We start from the raw sequence: 16472 nt of genomic DNA on the forward strand, positions 1-16472 counted from the left end.
CATAACGGGTCTTTTGGGCTGCACTTTGTCTGATCCCTCACATAGGATCTGTTTACCTTAGGTGACCTTACCAGGGTTACTTACCTAAGTCGTCAGGAGCTTCATGCCCCTGACAACAACTCCCATGAACATTGAGATGCTCCACAATGTATTTCAATTGTTTTGGTCCATTTTAACACTGACTATTTCAAATGATTTATCCATGGTGTTTCATATAATCTTAATGTTTACTTAGATTTGTAGTTTTTCATCGAGTAAACTTCCCCTGCATGTAACCTTGAGAAGTTTTAATCCCGCTTTAAGCTTAATGTTTTATTTTAAGAGGACAGTTTAATCACATTTTTCAACAACATCAATATGTACTTAATTTGTTCAGTGGCACTTTTTTTTTTTAGAGTCTTCCTTGAAATGACTTTGCTAAACAAGCAATTTGAAGCACGCAAAAGCACACAAACTGAGCTGGAGCTCTAAGCTCCTCCTTACACAGCAAGTCATCTGTCTTTTCCATCAGTCAAGACCTTTCTGCGGCCTTTAGTCTCGAGCCCCTCCACACAACATACAGTGCTCCCTCTGGTCCCGCGGCTGGGGACAGTGTGGCTTATTATTTCATTCTTCGTGACAGCCAGTGCACTAAAGTCAGTATACAGACATGACTGAGTGTGCTTATAGGTGAACATAGAATTGAGGTATATTTGCTATGCCCTTCCAAAATGTATCCCTTTTATTCGACTGAACCCTTATTAAAACAAAAAAAAAATACTTTTTGTGCTTCATTCAAATTAATGTTCCCCTTTAATCATAAAAAAAGTCAATTTCAATTAAAAAAGAAAGGATTCAAAACGTGTAAGGCTTAATAGCAAGTAGTTCTTTAGTTCAGCTGTGGTATTTTTGTGGAAGCTAATTAGTTTTAAAACCTCTTTCTGAAAACAAGAAAAACAGCCTGTTTATGCTTGACTTGAACGCAGAGAACAGTATCAAAACAGACTTTCTGTTTCCCAAGTGCAAAGAGTTAAAACCGTCTTTTAAGGGAGTGTGTCTGCCCTTTATGCAAACGTGTGATAGGAGCACAGGACTGTCACAAGCATGTCCTCAACTCTTGGACTGCTTGGCAGGTTTGAGCAACAGAGGGTCAAGCATCTGCTTATCAGAACCCTGTGCTTGCTGAACTGTGCGCAGAGAGATGAAATGCTCTCTTGATCATGCAGTTTCACACACAAATAACGCTCTGTGCCCTTACGGAGCTGAAATGCTCCCTCGCCAAGATAGTTTACTGCCTGCTAATTTTCTTGTGAGTGTTTGGATCACATCTCCTTGTTTTTTTTTGTTGTTTTTTTTGCATGCCCTACTTTTGACACTAATTAAACACTGCACTTTTGCTCCTTTATCTTGCATCTCTCACTTTGTGAATTTGCATCATGACATGCAGATGTACTAACTCGTTCATGATTTTCTACAAGTACATGTGGGTGTTGGCAGTTAATGTTGGTGTAGCAGTGTTGGAAAAAAAATGTTTTGTGACTGGTAATATAAGATTTGCGCACCTGGTGGTGTTGTGTGGATATAGTTTTGTAATATTTTGTATTTCTGTTTCATAACCCTTAAAAGTTTTAATCAAAAATTTGATGAACATGGGTGAATACAGAATGCAAGAGTCATGTTATAATGATTTAATCTATTATAGCAACAAGGCTATCCAAATCAACTTCTGTTGCCCGTACCTAAACCTGATTACTAGCTGCTAAATCTGAAATTCAGTTAAATAGAACCTCTCTGATAACATGAAATATGCCAAACTATCTTACAAAGCAACACATCCTACCCAGATCTCTGTCACCGAGAGAAAGCTAGATGGACATGGCAAAACTGAATATTTTCCTTAATGTGTATGTGGACAAATTAAGGAAAAATAATGTGTCCAAAACTTTGCCCACCTTCTGACCACCTCTTGTATAAAGGACAGGGTTCCTACAAATGTACTAAATATTTATTTAAATAATATTTTATTTACATAATTATATTGGGTCGAGATTTGAACTGGGGAAAAAAAAGCTTAGTAGGGTAAACAAAATGTGAATTTCAGCTGTGTATTTTTGCTTGTATTTATTTTCATTTTGTTTATGTACATAGGAGAAACACACAAAACATGCACGAACAAGTAATGAACAAATCGAGCAGAAATATATATATATATATATATATATATATATATATATATATATATATATATATATATATATATATATATATATATATATATAGTTAGATATGAAAAAAAACTGGGAACATTTGTAACTTTTACAGTGAAATTACTTCAAAGCAATCATCACCATTAAAGCATAGTGAATGCTAATTCCCCAAAGGCTTCACATCAGTGGAACATGGTAAGAATGTCTAGCTAGCTACCACCAGTGTACTGGCACGGCTCAGCATAAATGGATGTGATTCACATGATCGGATAAATCCCAGAGCACAGCTGCTTCCCAAAAAATGCACCTTGCACCAGAATAGCACGTCCCAAGGTGGATCCATTTGTAAAATGATCTCAGAATAAATTTAGTTCATAAACGGCACAAGAAAATGCAGCTGAGGTTCACAGTGGTCACTTTTTATATGCGATCTTCCGAATGTTGATTGCCTTTATTTTGTATGCACATATTATTATAAACTGTGTGTGTATCAATTAAAATGACCAAAAAAAATAAATACTGCGTCGTTTCGTTGTCAAAATACAGCTGAGCTTGAATACTTTCCTAATTGCAGTAGAATAGAACAAAAGATTTTGAGAGACGGCTTTCCAGGTGGTAAGGGATTATGCTCAGCTGCTTATGCATTCTTTTTAATTAGATATTACATGCACTTGTGTGTCCGTAATTGTTTTGTGAAAACATATGTAAAATGTTCAGTACTTTCTTAGTTGAACCTTTTTTTTTCTTCTTTAATTCCAGGGAAGAGGCCTTGACGTCTACGTACTTTGAGTCGGTGCAGGACCTGTTGGCGTCCTTTGGACCCGTTCGTGACTGCTCCAAAGACAATGGTGGCTGCAAAAAAAATTTCAAGTGTGTATCTGATCGACAGATGGACTCTTCTGGTTGCATGGTAAGCTCATTTCAAACAAAAAGTGTTTACTTTCAGATTTACACAGAAACAGAGCTGATTGGCTGGTGATACCTGTTCTGGACAGTCATAGAACACCCCACCCTTTTGGTTGACTGCATTCCAGCTCCTGTTTTTTGCAGTAGCTGTGTAAAATGCCAGCAATATTCTCATGAGTTCTTCAAGGTTAAAGCCGGTGTCTTGGCGGAAAGATGATTCACCTGAAATATTAAAACAATGCAACCGTTCTCCGTGCTACACACTCAAATTTTAGTTTAGGTCACACCGAGAAAACAGAAATTTCAAGGTCTCCTTGTCTTTCGCAACTTCCTCCATCCCCAGCCACTCTCTGGCCAGCTCAGTTATAATCTCTTTAGCGAGACCTGGCATGCCAATTAGACCCTTGATTGGAGATGCCCAGTGGGCATCATTGTTAGATTTCAGATCCACCTCAGTCGGTTCATCTTAATTTGGTAATCTTCTGGATTTCCGAAGACTGCCTGATCCGTGTGAGGAGATAGCAAAGACTGACTTACTCACATATTGGTGTTCCCTTTAGTGCTGATAAGTGCCCAGGGCTTGTGGCCAAAGGGAAAAATTTAGGAACAAAATTTAAGAACAAAGCCATACTCCTGAGAGGAGCTTTATTTCTCATTGATGTAGTAGAACTGTAATGCCAGAAGGATTTTTTTGGAAACAACATAATGGGAGTAAATGTACGCATTAAAACTTTTTATATTGGAAGCAGTGCTTTTAAAATGATGCATACCCCTTTGGTATTTAAGCATTTTGTTGCAGTTCAGCTGCAGCTTTCAATGTCTTTTACTGGAATGTTATGTGAGACTAGCGCAATATTGCGAGTCTGAAGGAAAAGGCATAGCAAAGTTGTTTCTATTCATACATAAATCTAACCAGTGTTTTTCAGAACATCAAAAATATGAAAATTAAATAACAAATCATAAGCATAAAATGTTGTATAAAAAGAAAGGATAAATGGGTTTAAAACTTTTCTGCACTTCAAAATCTTGAAGCAGTAGAGCAGATGTTTTCTGCAACTTTATACTAATATCCCAAAATAAAATCCATTGTGAAGGACAATTCTTACAGAAATCATATAATTAGTAAAAGGACTCCACATGTCTGCAATTTCAAGGTTTGTAAAAAGATACTTCATATCTTCCATTAGCCTGTTATTGAGAGTCCAATGTTTTCTGCCATTATTTGTTGGAGTGGCAGCATCTGAACCAGAAACTATTTCTGTTATTTAAACAGTTATGGAGCATCTGGAGATAATTAAGAATTATTCAAAAGGCCAAGAAAATTGTGCAAAACATTGAACTTCCTATTCATAAATGTACAACAATCTGAGATCATAGGCTTCTATCTGTAATGCAGATAGCTAGAGGACATAATTCCTGGCCGCAGCCATAAGCATCTGTAAAAACAGCAACAATTAATTTTCCTCTAGGATTAAGGAAATATTTTTGAATTGAATCAAATTTGAATTCGGGGCTAAGAATATGGATATAGAGGTCAGCAAAAAGTAAATTAAAAACTAAAATCTATTACAGGTACAGTATTTTTCACATGAAGCAAGTTAAATATACATTTCCAATGTTACACAATGCTTTAAAGGTTTGCTTCTGACCTCATTATTGTTTAAAATTATTTTATCTTTTGTATAACAAAAAGATACGTTTTTTGTTATACAAAAAACTGAACTTATTTTTGTTATACAAAAAATGCATCTTTTTTTAAACAATCAGCAACTGTTTAGAAACATTTGCTGATTGCAACTGTTTTTAAAAGATTAGTTTGTGTATGAGTATGCTAATTATCGAATTAGACTAAAACAGTTATTAAAGATTGTTAAAAACATGTTTGAGATTTTTTGAAACTAATTTCTTCAATCCTAGCTTTTTCTGATTTGGGTAGTTGGATTTTAATATTTTTTTCTTAGCTTTGTGATCAAGCTATCCGTATTTTTGAGCACAAAGCTTGTTAAAACTTAGTTTGACTTTAAATGTAGCATTGCAAACGACATCATACAGTGCATATTCAAACCTGGCATATTTTCAAGTGAAGGGTGACTAAAAGAACCTCAGGCTTTGCATAGCAGAGGGCAGGCCTGCATTGTAAAGTAATTAAATTGATGAGCCATCTTAATTACTGGAGGACGGATCTCTGAGTCATTAAAAGCTTTGAAGCGACTGTAAATCGATGAGTGTTTTGGTTGTTTGTGACGACTAAAGACAAATACAAACTTCCCTTTTTTTGCTTCTGATTTACTAATGTTCTTCATCAGAAAAAATTTATCCAACTTTGTGTTACTACACTCTCAAAGCTGTTGTGGAGATAACATCGGTGGCTTTGCAGACCCACAGGTTACTCAGCCTTGGCAGGCAACGACCAAGAATGATTAATAACAGGCAGATTTCCTCATGAGAGCCACATTCTAGAGTGACTCACAGCTCCTATGCTTTTAATACTTTTGAGCATTTTAATTTCCAAAGAGCCTACATCCCTCCTGTCTCACTGTGAAGATCAATCAATAACCGTACAATTTAATGTGTAATAATCATAGTCATCATTTTCGAGAATCAACTATATAAATGACTCTGTTCCCTATTATAAAGTCTGCTCAGATATTGTTGGCTTCCCTTCTGGTTTTTCTCTATCTCTGACTTTTTCTAGTTATTTGTTTGTCTGTTTTTTGTTCACACCTCTGTTTCGTGAGCATCAGCTGGCATTGTTTCAATTAATCACTGCTGACTTCTTACATTTACGTGCATTTAAATTGGTAATGAGCGAGACACTGGGTTTGTTTATCTTAATCTTGCGGGGCTATAGCCTTGACTTTTTTAATAACCTCTAAGCTCAAGACAGAACTGACTATTTTGATAATTATGATAACAAAACACATGCAATGAACTCCCAGAAAAAGTAGTAATGTAATATGACACGTAATCTTAAGTATGGAGACAGAGCTTTTGCTTCACTACATTTTATTCAGGTATCTGTTTTTACACTGTGGATTGCTTGTGCATAGGACTTGCATATTTTACTGCTTGTAAAAAAGGGATGGAGTGAACTTGTACACCTGGCAGGTTGTTGTTGTTGGAATCAATTGTTATCTTGGTTGTTTTGCAGATGTTAGATTTTTTTATTTTTTTTTTTCAAAGGCAAAGGCTGCAGCTGAGGTTGTAAGATGAAGGAGGTTGTAAGATGTCTCTGCTGCGGTAGACTGAACCTTCCCCATAAACCAAATTATGGTGGTGAAAAGGATGTTGTTTTTTCTTCCAAAGAGGCCTCAAGATCATTTTGAAAGTTTTAGTTGTTTTCTGTTTCCTTACAAAACCCTTGATAAATTGAGTAAAAAATAAATGGATTGTTCAGAATAATTCCTATCTAATCTGGACATAGAAAAGACTTGGAAACGCAAAAGACAGAGCATTTAATAGTTTGTGAAAATTGTGTTTGTTGCTAGAATAAAAGCTTTTCACTAATTGCTGTAGAATAGCAGTTATTACAGGATATATTTAATGCTTTTATAAGCTAGCAAAATGACTTCACAGTATGCTGTCAAAGGAAAGTGTTAAATGAAGATCCTTACTTCATTTGGCAGATGGTTTTAGCTACTAAAACAGCTTCTGTTACAATATGCTGTTCCATTAGTCACGCGTCCAATGACGTATAAACATATTCACCAAAAGTCAAAATGAGCCCTAAATTTAAATGCACACTGCCAGCATCAAGCAGTATTAAAGTACTTTACCATTTTTCCTCATATTTCTGAAAACCTTTACAGGTTGCTATTCAGTTGTCACATCTGGATTTGAAGATGCTTATTGTCTGACCAATCTTGTTACCAACTGATAGGCATGATTTATGTCTATCATTTCTGTTGTCATTTTTGAGTTGGACAAGTGTCAATTGTACTTTTAAGTACAAAATAACGGACAGATATAACGGAATAAGGACATTAAATGTGTAAAAAATAATTTACTTTTCTGCAAAAGTCTTATTATTGTGCAGATGGAAAGGACTCACAATGCCTCCTAGTAATGAGGGATTACCACAAAGTGGAACAGACACAAAAAGAGGGTAAAAACAATAACAGCAAATATAGCCCCATATTTTCCTTTTATTTCTTTTTCATGGGGGGGGAGTAGCAGTCTTTCAAACACCCTTGTCAGGCTTGGGTGAACACAGAGCATTTAAAGTCCACACAAAGAACTTAAAATATGTTATCAAAGTCAGTCCCTCTGGGCACACTGCTGCTCTTAGGACAGTTGATATGTTTCTACAATAAATTAAATTCAAGTCAAACCCAGCGCTCGAGTTTAGCAGACATTCTTTATTCTATTTTGCCTCCTTTCCTTTTCCACTTGTGCTGAGACAGAGAGGCTGTCAGTTTATTCTTGCGCCATCTGAGCTCAGCAGGCTGCATATGGTGAATTTGAAAAAGCTAATGTTTTTGAGCTTGTGCCTTCTTTTTCCCCATACCCTATCTGTTTATATGGTAGAGCTGTGACTTTCGTCTGAGATAACTAATATTGTGTTGACTACATTGTTAAGTTTTATTTAATTACAAGAGGTTTTTTTTTTTTTTTCAAAGGACTGCTTTTGGTAATTGTACCGTAATTAATAAAGCATATTCAGTCAAATAAGCTGCAGATTGTTTTAAGTCAAACTTTTCAAATAAAAAAGTAGATGAAATGTGAAAAAGAAGGAACGGTATTGCAATCTCTCAGTATGTTCTGCAATCTTGCATCAGATACTTTTTCTGTGCATTGGGTGCGGCAAGGTGCTTTGAGGGATCCGCCTTTTTATGGCACATCCCTTTGGATGCTCAGTGGGGATTTGGCTTTATGTGGAGCACATCAAGCCATTGCTGAAGAGTGTGGTATTTTGTAAGGATTCACCTTCATGCTGGAGGAGAACACTAGTGCCTGAGGAGATTGATTAGTGTTGATAATGTGCCTGGGCTGCAACACTTTTATGTCGGAGGCAAGGGCCAAGATATTATTATTAAAACTTTGTTTCCTCAGGAACAGAATTTTTTTAAAGTTTTTTTTTTTTTTTTGGTGGGGGGCAGGGGGGGGAATTTTCACAGGCTTTTTAACATTTTCTACACCTTACAGGGTTGGACTGGCCATCTGGCATTCTCCCAGGAGGCCTACATGCCTTTTGGGCAGAACAACTGTTTTATTGTTTAACCAGCCAATAAAACAGGTAGGCAGATTTTGAATGAGCTGGTTCCAGTCAAACCTTTAACCCCCTGGGCTTTATTAAGCTGCACACCTGCAAAAACCAAAAAGTTATAGCATGCAAAAATGGATGAGACAAAATGCTATAAAGGCAGAAAAATTTACAACTCACAAAACACTGGTCCTCCAGGCGGAGAAAGCAAAAAATGTCCAAAACTCAAACTTCTATTTGTTGTTGGGGATAATATTAGTGATTAGCATCAGGGATGAAATGCAGGGCAGGCAGGAGTAAAATCTAGCACTGAACTATGAAAAATTTAAATAAAAATGTAATTTATTTACATTTTACCCAGAGCAGTACAAAATATAATTTATTGATTAATTATTTCTGAAGGGAAAAAAAGATTATTTAGTTTTAAGTACCTCCATTGGTACAGTTATTGTAGAAAAATATGTTCTTTGCAAGACGCATTAAAAAAAGCATAAAACTTGATGCCTTCTATAAAAATTATGGAAAGTTGTGACCGCATTTGTGCTTGTCACGCTTTACTGTATCATCTGTTTACTATTTACAAGTTCTCAATGAACCTGACGAAGCAGATTGGATTATTTTTACATTCTTTTTTTTTTTTTTCCATGGGGACAAGAGGAAAAGAATGAGATCGTGTTTCAGTCTGTGTACTACATTGAATATTACGACAAATGTATGTAAAATCACATTTTAATTGCTGCAGGTTGTCATAGCTGGAGAGAAATGTTGACGCAGAAGATTAGAGCATTAAGGCCCCTGCAAGAAAGACAACAAGCTTTGATTTTTTTCAAGTTTTCTTGAAATGTAATTTCGCAGATGTTGCCTATTATTATTTGGTACAAAGAGAAGACAAAGCCATCTAAACAGCATGAACACTATGGTTTTATTTCAGCAGATTTTGCTCATATTGCTTTTATTGGCTTTTTTTTTCTTCCCTATCCAGTTTCCTTTTGGAAATGTTCCTTAGTTAACAGCAAAACACATCGATATCCACATTAGGGCAAAAGAGCAAACCTTTGTCCTTTGACCGTGTTTCATTTTGACTCGTATGACAACTGCTGTGACTTATGAAGTTATGAATTAGGGGGTAGTCTTCTCTCTTCAATATTACAACCACTTTTTGCAGTGCACTAGTAGGCACAACACAGACGCCCGTCGTGATGTTACTACCACTATGCCAGTGAGAGACATTCTGACTGAAATATTCTTTTTGGACAGAAACTGCCATGTTGCTTTATGGTTATATTTTCGACATTTTTTTTATTTATTTTTATTTTTTTTAAATCTTGGTTTCCCATGATCTGGAATTAATATTTTTTTCTTTTCTGTAAATCATTTCTGTGCCATGACTCCTTACACCAGCAAGTACAGACACAACCCCTCCTCTAGGAGTGAATATCAGTTCTCAGGTGTTGATTTTTTGGACAGCAGAAGTCTGAGTAAATTCTAGTTGACCTTGTACACTCGAGTTTAGCAGTTACCCGCTAAACTTTCAACGTCAACTCATGTGAAACCTTTTGCAGTTTTAAGGACTTTGGTTTGACAGTGATAGTTTTTCTAAATGCATAATTTTATTTCTGTGTAAGGCATTGATGTATTTACCAATAAAATTTTTCCAAAGGAAGATCACAGAGGCTTAACAGATGGTAGAGCATTGGTAGCACATATTTCAAAAGTCTATGTCTCATTTGGGAGATTTTTTGGAGGCTGTTTGGTTGTAAATTTGACAAAGATGTCTTTTTTTTTTTTTTTAGTTGAAGCACCAAACCAGGCAATAATTTTGAACTGTCAAACTCAATATGTTCAGGACGAGTCAGAGTACAGAATATTGTTTTTCATCGGGTTTTTTTTTTTTTTTTTTTTTTTTTTTGCTATCCTGGTGTGCTTGAGTTTACGCTCCAGAAATAAAGAATGGAATGATGTGGGGAGATTTCTGCTTTGCATTGTCTGCCTTGCATAAAGAGTCAGCAGGGAGGTAAAATATCGTTCCCACACAGTGAGCGCTTTATGCAACCCCGTATCCCCTAATCCCTCCACAGCCCTTCCCCGTGTGTCCCTATGGTTCTGTGTTCCTAACAACTGAGCATCATGACTCTCACTGCTCTGCTGCAGAGGACTCCTCACTTTACATCATTACTACTGAATTTCAGTTGTTTATAGTTTGAAGGAAATGCAAGGGAGGGGGGGAATTCAGATGTTTATTGAGTTTAGCTTTAATAGTTTCTTTTTAAAGCAATGCAAAGTTGCACACTGCACTGCTGTAGCCAAATAAGGGAGGAAAGATTTGTGTCGAGTGGAAGTAATGAAAAACGGTATTAAGAGGGGTTATAAGCCATAATGCAGGCTTCAACAATTCAGTGGTAATAAAAGTACAGCAGGAGACATTTATTTAAATTGTTTTAGTTTGGCTCAGTTACAAACAAAAGTGAGTATTAGATGGATTGTCCAAAGAACAGAGTATATTATCGTCACTTCCAAACGCCTATGACAACCAAGCTGAGTTAAGAGTAGCACAATGCAGTGGAGCTGCACCACAAAGCTATTATTCACTCCCATAACCATCTGTTTTATAGTCACCACTAAATAAAGGAGGGTGAGATATGGAGACAGCATATTTTAAATGTGCCAGTTACCAAAGTGCAAAGTGGGTTTATCCTGACAAACTGAGAGCACATATTAGGACTTTTAGCTAATGGATATGTGAAGATGAGGGGGGCACAAATTGTCCTGTCACTTAGTGAAGACTGTCGAGTAAACACAGTAAATCTTTTTATTTTTATTTCTTTATCCTACAAATTATACAGTATTTGAAAACTGGAAATGTATACCCATATCCATTTTGGCTTGTAAGCAATGCAATATTTGCTGCCTTATTTGAGATTCCCTAATAAAATTTTCTGGTGGTCAGGCTTTAGATAACATTTTTGTGTTTTTTGAGATAGAACTTCATCAGAGTGCTTTAACCTTTCAAGTTTGAGCCAAAGCATTGTTTTTACCATAATAAAAACAGAAACAACACCAATTAAAAACTTGAGACCAAAAACTTAAGTAAAGGCTAAAGGTGGAATCTCTTTCTGTGTGTGTGTTTTTTTAAGGCTACATGAAAATGTGTTTAGTTGACTATTTTTTCCTCACACAAACCTCTTAATTTTTCAAGATGTTTTTAGACATGTATTTCCTACATCTGTCTGAGTGGAAGATAAATAAAAAATGGAAATCAAAAACTTAACACCCCTGTTTTAAATCCCTGTGCCATTATTTCATGTCTGTTTTGCTCAGAAAAATAAGCACCTTTAAGTAAATAATATCCCTGCAATGCATTATGCATTTAACACTACAGCAAACAACCTCATCCCCTGGTAAGGCCGGTACATTAAAATAATTATGCAGCATTAGGCTCGCATCACCGAGACATGGTGTGTACTGCACAAATGTGCCACTGCAGCAGAATCAATTCAAGTGTGAATCAAACGTTGTAGCAGTGACCCAACAACATTGCTTAATGTCATGCTATTCTTTGCACTCGCTCTGCCTGCACTGGTGAAAGATTCAGTTGCATCTGGATGCTGAATAGCTGGAGCAGCTCTATCTGATGCAGTCTGACCTATTTTCAAACTAAATCAGTCAGTTCCATACTTTCCACTAGTTTAAGTTTTAGTACATACTTCTTTCAGTACTTCTGACCCCTAATGCTATATATGTGTACACATCCAAGTAGCTTATATATATATATATATATATATATATATATATATATATATATATATATATATATATATAGACATAAGTGGTTAAAATACCAGCCTATGCTTAAATAATACTCAACTGTGCAGAGTGAGTCAGTACCTCATATTTGTTCAGCATACAGAGATATGCACTACTGCATTTCTCTGTATTTTCTGAGTTGTTAAATCTCTGATTGTTTCCAGTCCATGTTAACCTCCTATCTAGGATGGCCAGTGTAGATATACTTACAGGGGAAGGGTTTTGCTTCTGAAGCAATAAAACTGTTTTACCTAATTTAACACATCTGAGCGGTTCCCGAGCTTTAGGCCATGCATCACAGCCACCTCTAAATTCGATTAGGCTGTCAAATATAAGTATTTTATCCCCCACCTCTTCCCCTGCACCTCGTCTGTCAGTGTGATTTAGAGCTGTGCCGTTTCCAGAACTTTCATTGTTTTGTGAAAGACTCAGCATCTTTCCAAAGAAGTTTTTTTTTTCTCTCTTATCTTTAAGCCTTTACTGTTTGTTGCATGCATCTTTCCATTCTCTGCAATGTGCAATGACAAATATGTTTTACTGTTCAGCATTTAATTTTGATAAGGTCAGTGTAACCTTATAAGGTTTTCAATAGATTGTACAAAAGCTATTGATAAAATATATGGAAATTGCGATTGTTTATCTGTATCAACAATAAAAATACAGCGTGATATCTAGATACTTGAGCATGTACAAGCTATTTAATTTTTCCGATGCATTAATTCTTTTTAGATCTGTTTACCTGGCTACAAAATCTCAGTATTCTTGGTAATATTTGCAGCAAACACTGTTTTATGGTCAATATATACATACATGGTTTGAATTGCCAAATTAATTCTATATGTGTTCAATTAAGAGTCATGATTGTTGAAATACTGACAGAATTGTATCCATTTTGACAACCAAATCAAATATTTTTGAGTTTTTGTTGTCATGTTCCATCTCAAAAGCAGAGCTGGGAGAACAACCACGTGTGTTAAAGTGATGCTAACCTCAGGGATTCAGCCTCAGAGTAGAGCAAGGCAATTCTGGATTACTGACAACTATTCCTGCAGCTCCACCTCATTGTGATGAATGACTCCAATCTTCCTCTCCTGAGAAGGGTAACATTACATTTTTGAAATATAGTTAATGGGTCTTAGACTGGAGTGTTTTTCCCTTCCTGATACCAAACAAGTTTAGACTACACAATGAATGATCAGCATTTATCCTTAAGACGGTTCACAACTTAAAATGTTTTTGTTTCGTTTGATCTAAAACTGTCTCCAAGAAAACATAATAACTCTTATTTTGATCTTAATTAATTTATGGTTTGTATAAAAACCAAGTATTTCATGTCTGAAGCTCTTAATGTGATTAGCTAGTATCCTTTTGATCAGGAATCTAATTAGAATAATACAAATGGTTATTAGCAGCAAAGCTCTGTTAATGCCCTGTAATGAGGAGTGATTTTGAACTTGTGCTGTTTATTATTAACCAATTTATGAAACACATAGTATGTACAGCTTGCCAGCCAACAGCAACATGACCTGTCAGTTGGGCAAGAGCTGGTAGGAGATGACTTTTATTAAAAATAATAATCCCATTAGTTTAAACATAAAAGTTAATTAAATGGTGCGTAATTGTAAACAGAATTGCCGCTACTTCTAAAAACACAAACAAAATCAGACTATGATACTGATTATTTATGAGGACTGAATTAGTGAACAGTTTTGCAGACTTTGTTTGTGCTTTGAATTAATTTAGCTTTAATTTAGCTCCAAATATATCACCTATCAGCAATGTTGTTTTGCCGTTTATGTAGATATGTTATGTAGGACAGGTCATGCAGCTACGTCAAAACATAAAGTATTAGGAAATTTGGCACTGAATCATTGTGACACCCTTACCTTCCACTAAAATTTGATTTTTCTTCACTAAATGCAGACGTTTTTAATGTATTTGTCAAAAAAACTTTGAAACTGTTCACCTGAAGTTCTCTGTCAGTACATATAGTTGAAAAAAGAAGTTTAAATCACTCAATAAAAACACACAATCATGTTTGTCTTCACTATCTGACACTGTAAATTCCAAAATCCATGTAATCTACTCAAAACCAAAAGAGCAAAAAATAAGCTGTCCATTAAAATCTTAAAAGTTTGCATAGACTAAAATTGCAATGCATTTTGTAGTGGTGATTAAATAAGTGGCAGTCAGTGCCTTGTGTGTGTATATATATACACTGCTCAAAAAAATAAAGGGAACACTTTAACATTTAAGTGAACACTGAAGTGTTCCCTTTATTTTTTTGAGCAATATATATTGCTCAATATATATTGCGAAAGGTTTTACCTGCAAAGGCAGAGCCCCTTTGCTGTAACTGTGGGAGTCATTTGATAGATAATGAGTTAAGAGACCAAAGGTCTTACCTCACTTTCTGGAACAGTTTCTGTCTGTGCGTTCTTTTGTTTTTTAATGACTCGGACCAGATCGCTTGAAACTGTACGTAACTGTACTGTATTTTCCAATCTGTTCAAAAGGATACTAGCTAATCACATTATATATATATATATATATATATATATATATATATATATATATATATATATATATATATATATAATGTGATATAATGTGAGCTAATCACATTATATATATATATATATATATATATATATATATATATATATATATATATATATATATATAATGTGATTAGCTAGTATCCTTTTGATACTGTGATATAGATATCACAGTATCTATATTACTGTTTTGGGCATATTGTTTCTAGAAAAACATTTACGCTGAGAAATGTAACATAGAAACAAATTAAAGACAATACCTCTTTCTAGTTGGGCATTCAGTCGTTCCATACTTTGTTGCTGATAAAAGAGTACAAGAAAAGAAGGCAACAGCTACTGAATACAGACTTTCTGCACCCAGGTTTAGATAGTATCTCACAGAGCCCTGCTAAACCTCAGAAATACAAACCGGATTCCAAAAAAGTTGGGGCACTAAACAAATTGTGAATAAAAACTGAATGCAATGATGTGGAGGTGCCAACTTCTAATATTTTATTCACAATAGAACACAAATCACAGATCAAAAGTTTAAACTGAGAGAATGTATAATTTTAAGGGAAAAATATGTTTCAAAATTTAATGACATCAGCAAATCCCCCAAAAATTGGGACAAGGCCATTTTTACCATTGTGTGGCGTCTCCCCTTCTTCTTACAACACTCAACAGACGTCTGGGGACAGAGGAGACCAGTTTCTCAAGTTTAGAAATAGGAATGCTCTGCCATTCATGTCTAATACAGGCCTCTAACTGTTCAATCGTCTTGGGCCTTCTTTGTCACACCTTCCTCTTTATGATGCGCCAAATGTTCTCTATAGGTGAAAGATCTGGACTGCAGGCTGGACATTTCAGTACCCGGATCCTTCTTTTACGTAGCCATGTTGTTGTGATTGCTGCAGAATGTGCTCTGGCATTATCTTGTTGAAAAATGCAGGGTCTTCCCTGAAAGAGATGACAATGTCTAGATGGGAGCATATGTTGTTCTAGAACCTGAACATAGTTCTCTGCATTAATGGAGCCTTTTCAGACATGCAAGCTGCCCAGGCCACCAGCATTCATGCAACCTCATACCATCAGTGATGCAGGCTTCTGAACGGAGCGTTGATAACAACTTGGGGTTATCCTTGTCCTCTCTGGTCCGGATGACATGGCGTCCCAGTGTTCCATAAAGAACTTAAAATCGTGACTCATCTGACCACTGAACAGTCCTCCATTTTGCCTCACTCCATTTTAAATGACTCCTGGCCCAGTGCAAACGGCTGAGCTTGTGGAGCTTAGAAATGGCTTCCTCTTTGCACTGTAGAGTTTCAGCTGGCAGCGGCGGATGGGACGGTGGATTGTGTTCACTGACTATGCTTTCTGGAAGTATTCCTGAGCCCAGGCTGGGATTTCCTTGACGGTGGCCTTCCTGTTTGAGGTGCAGTGACATTTAAGGGCCCTGATATCACGAGCATCCAGTAGAGTTTTACGGCCTTGACCCTTACGCACAGCGATTGTTCCAGATTCTCTGAATCTTTTGATGATGTTATGCACAGTTGATGATGATCACTTAAGAGTCTTTGCTATTTTACATTGGGTAACACCATTCTGGTATTGCTGCACTGTCTTTCTGCGCAACAATGGTGGAATTGGTGATCCTCTTACCATCTTGGCTTCGGAGAGACACTGACACTCTAAGAAGCTCTTTTTATACCCAGTCATGTTGTCAATTGACCTAATTAGTGTTAATTGGTCTTCCAGCTGTTTGTTATATGTTCAATTTCCTTTTTCCAGCCACTTATTGCTACTTGTCCCAACTTTTTTGGGATTTGTAGACAT

The 16472-nt window shown here is 36.0% G+C and overlaps 1 protein-coding gene and 1 long non-coding RNA gene across 2 annotated transcripts in view; one reads left to right on the top strand and one right to left on the bottom strand.

Moving 5' to 3' along the window:
- Nucleotides 1–3047, bottom strand: part of LOC103473833 (uncharacterized) — a 56795-nt gene extending 53748 nt beyond the window's left edge. The window contains exon 1 of the long non-coding RNA XR_535075.3: nt 2971–3047. This is a non-coding gene — a long non-coding RNA (uncharacterized LOC103473833). The remainder of the gene's footprint in view (nt 1–2970) is intronic.
- The window catches only part of astn2 (astrotactin 2), a 271553-nt gene that overhangs the window by 150976 nt on the left and 104105 nt on the right, over nt 1–16472 (top strand). The window contains exon 11 of the mRNA XM_008424385.3: nt 2946–3096. Coding sequence (XP_008422607.2) covers nt 2946–3096 — 151 coding nt within the window. The remainder of the gene's footprint in view (nt 1–2945; nt 3097–16472) is intronic.

This window comes from Poecilia reticulata, chromosome 12 (genome assembly GCF_904066995.2).
Source record: "Poecilia reticulata chromosome 12, P_reticulata-male-v2, whole genome shotgun sequence".
Classification (NCBI taxonomy): Eukaryota; Metazoa; Chordata; class Actinopteri; order Cyprinodontiformes; family Poeciliidae; genus Poecilia; species Poecilia reticulata.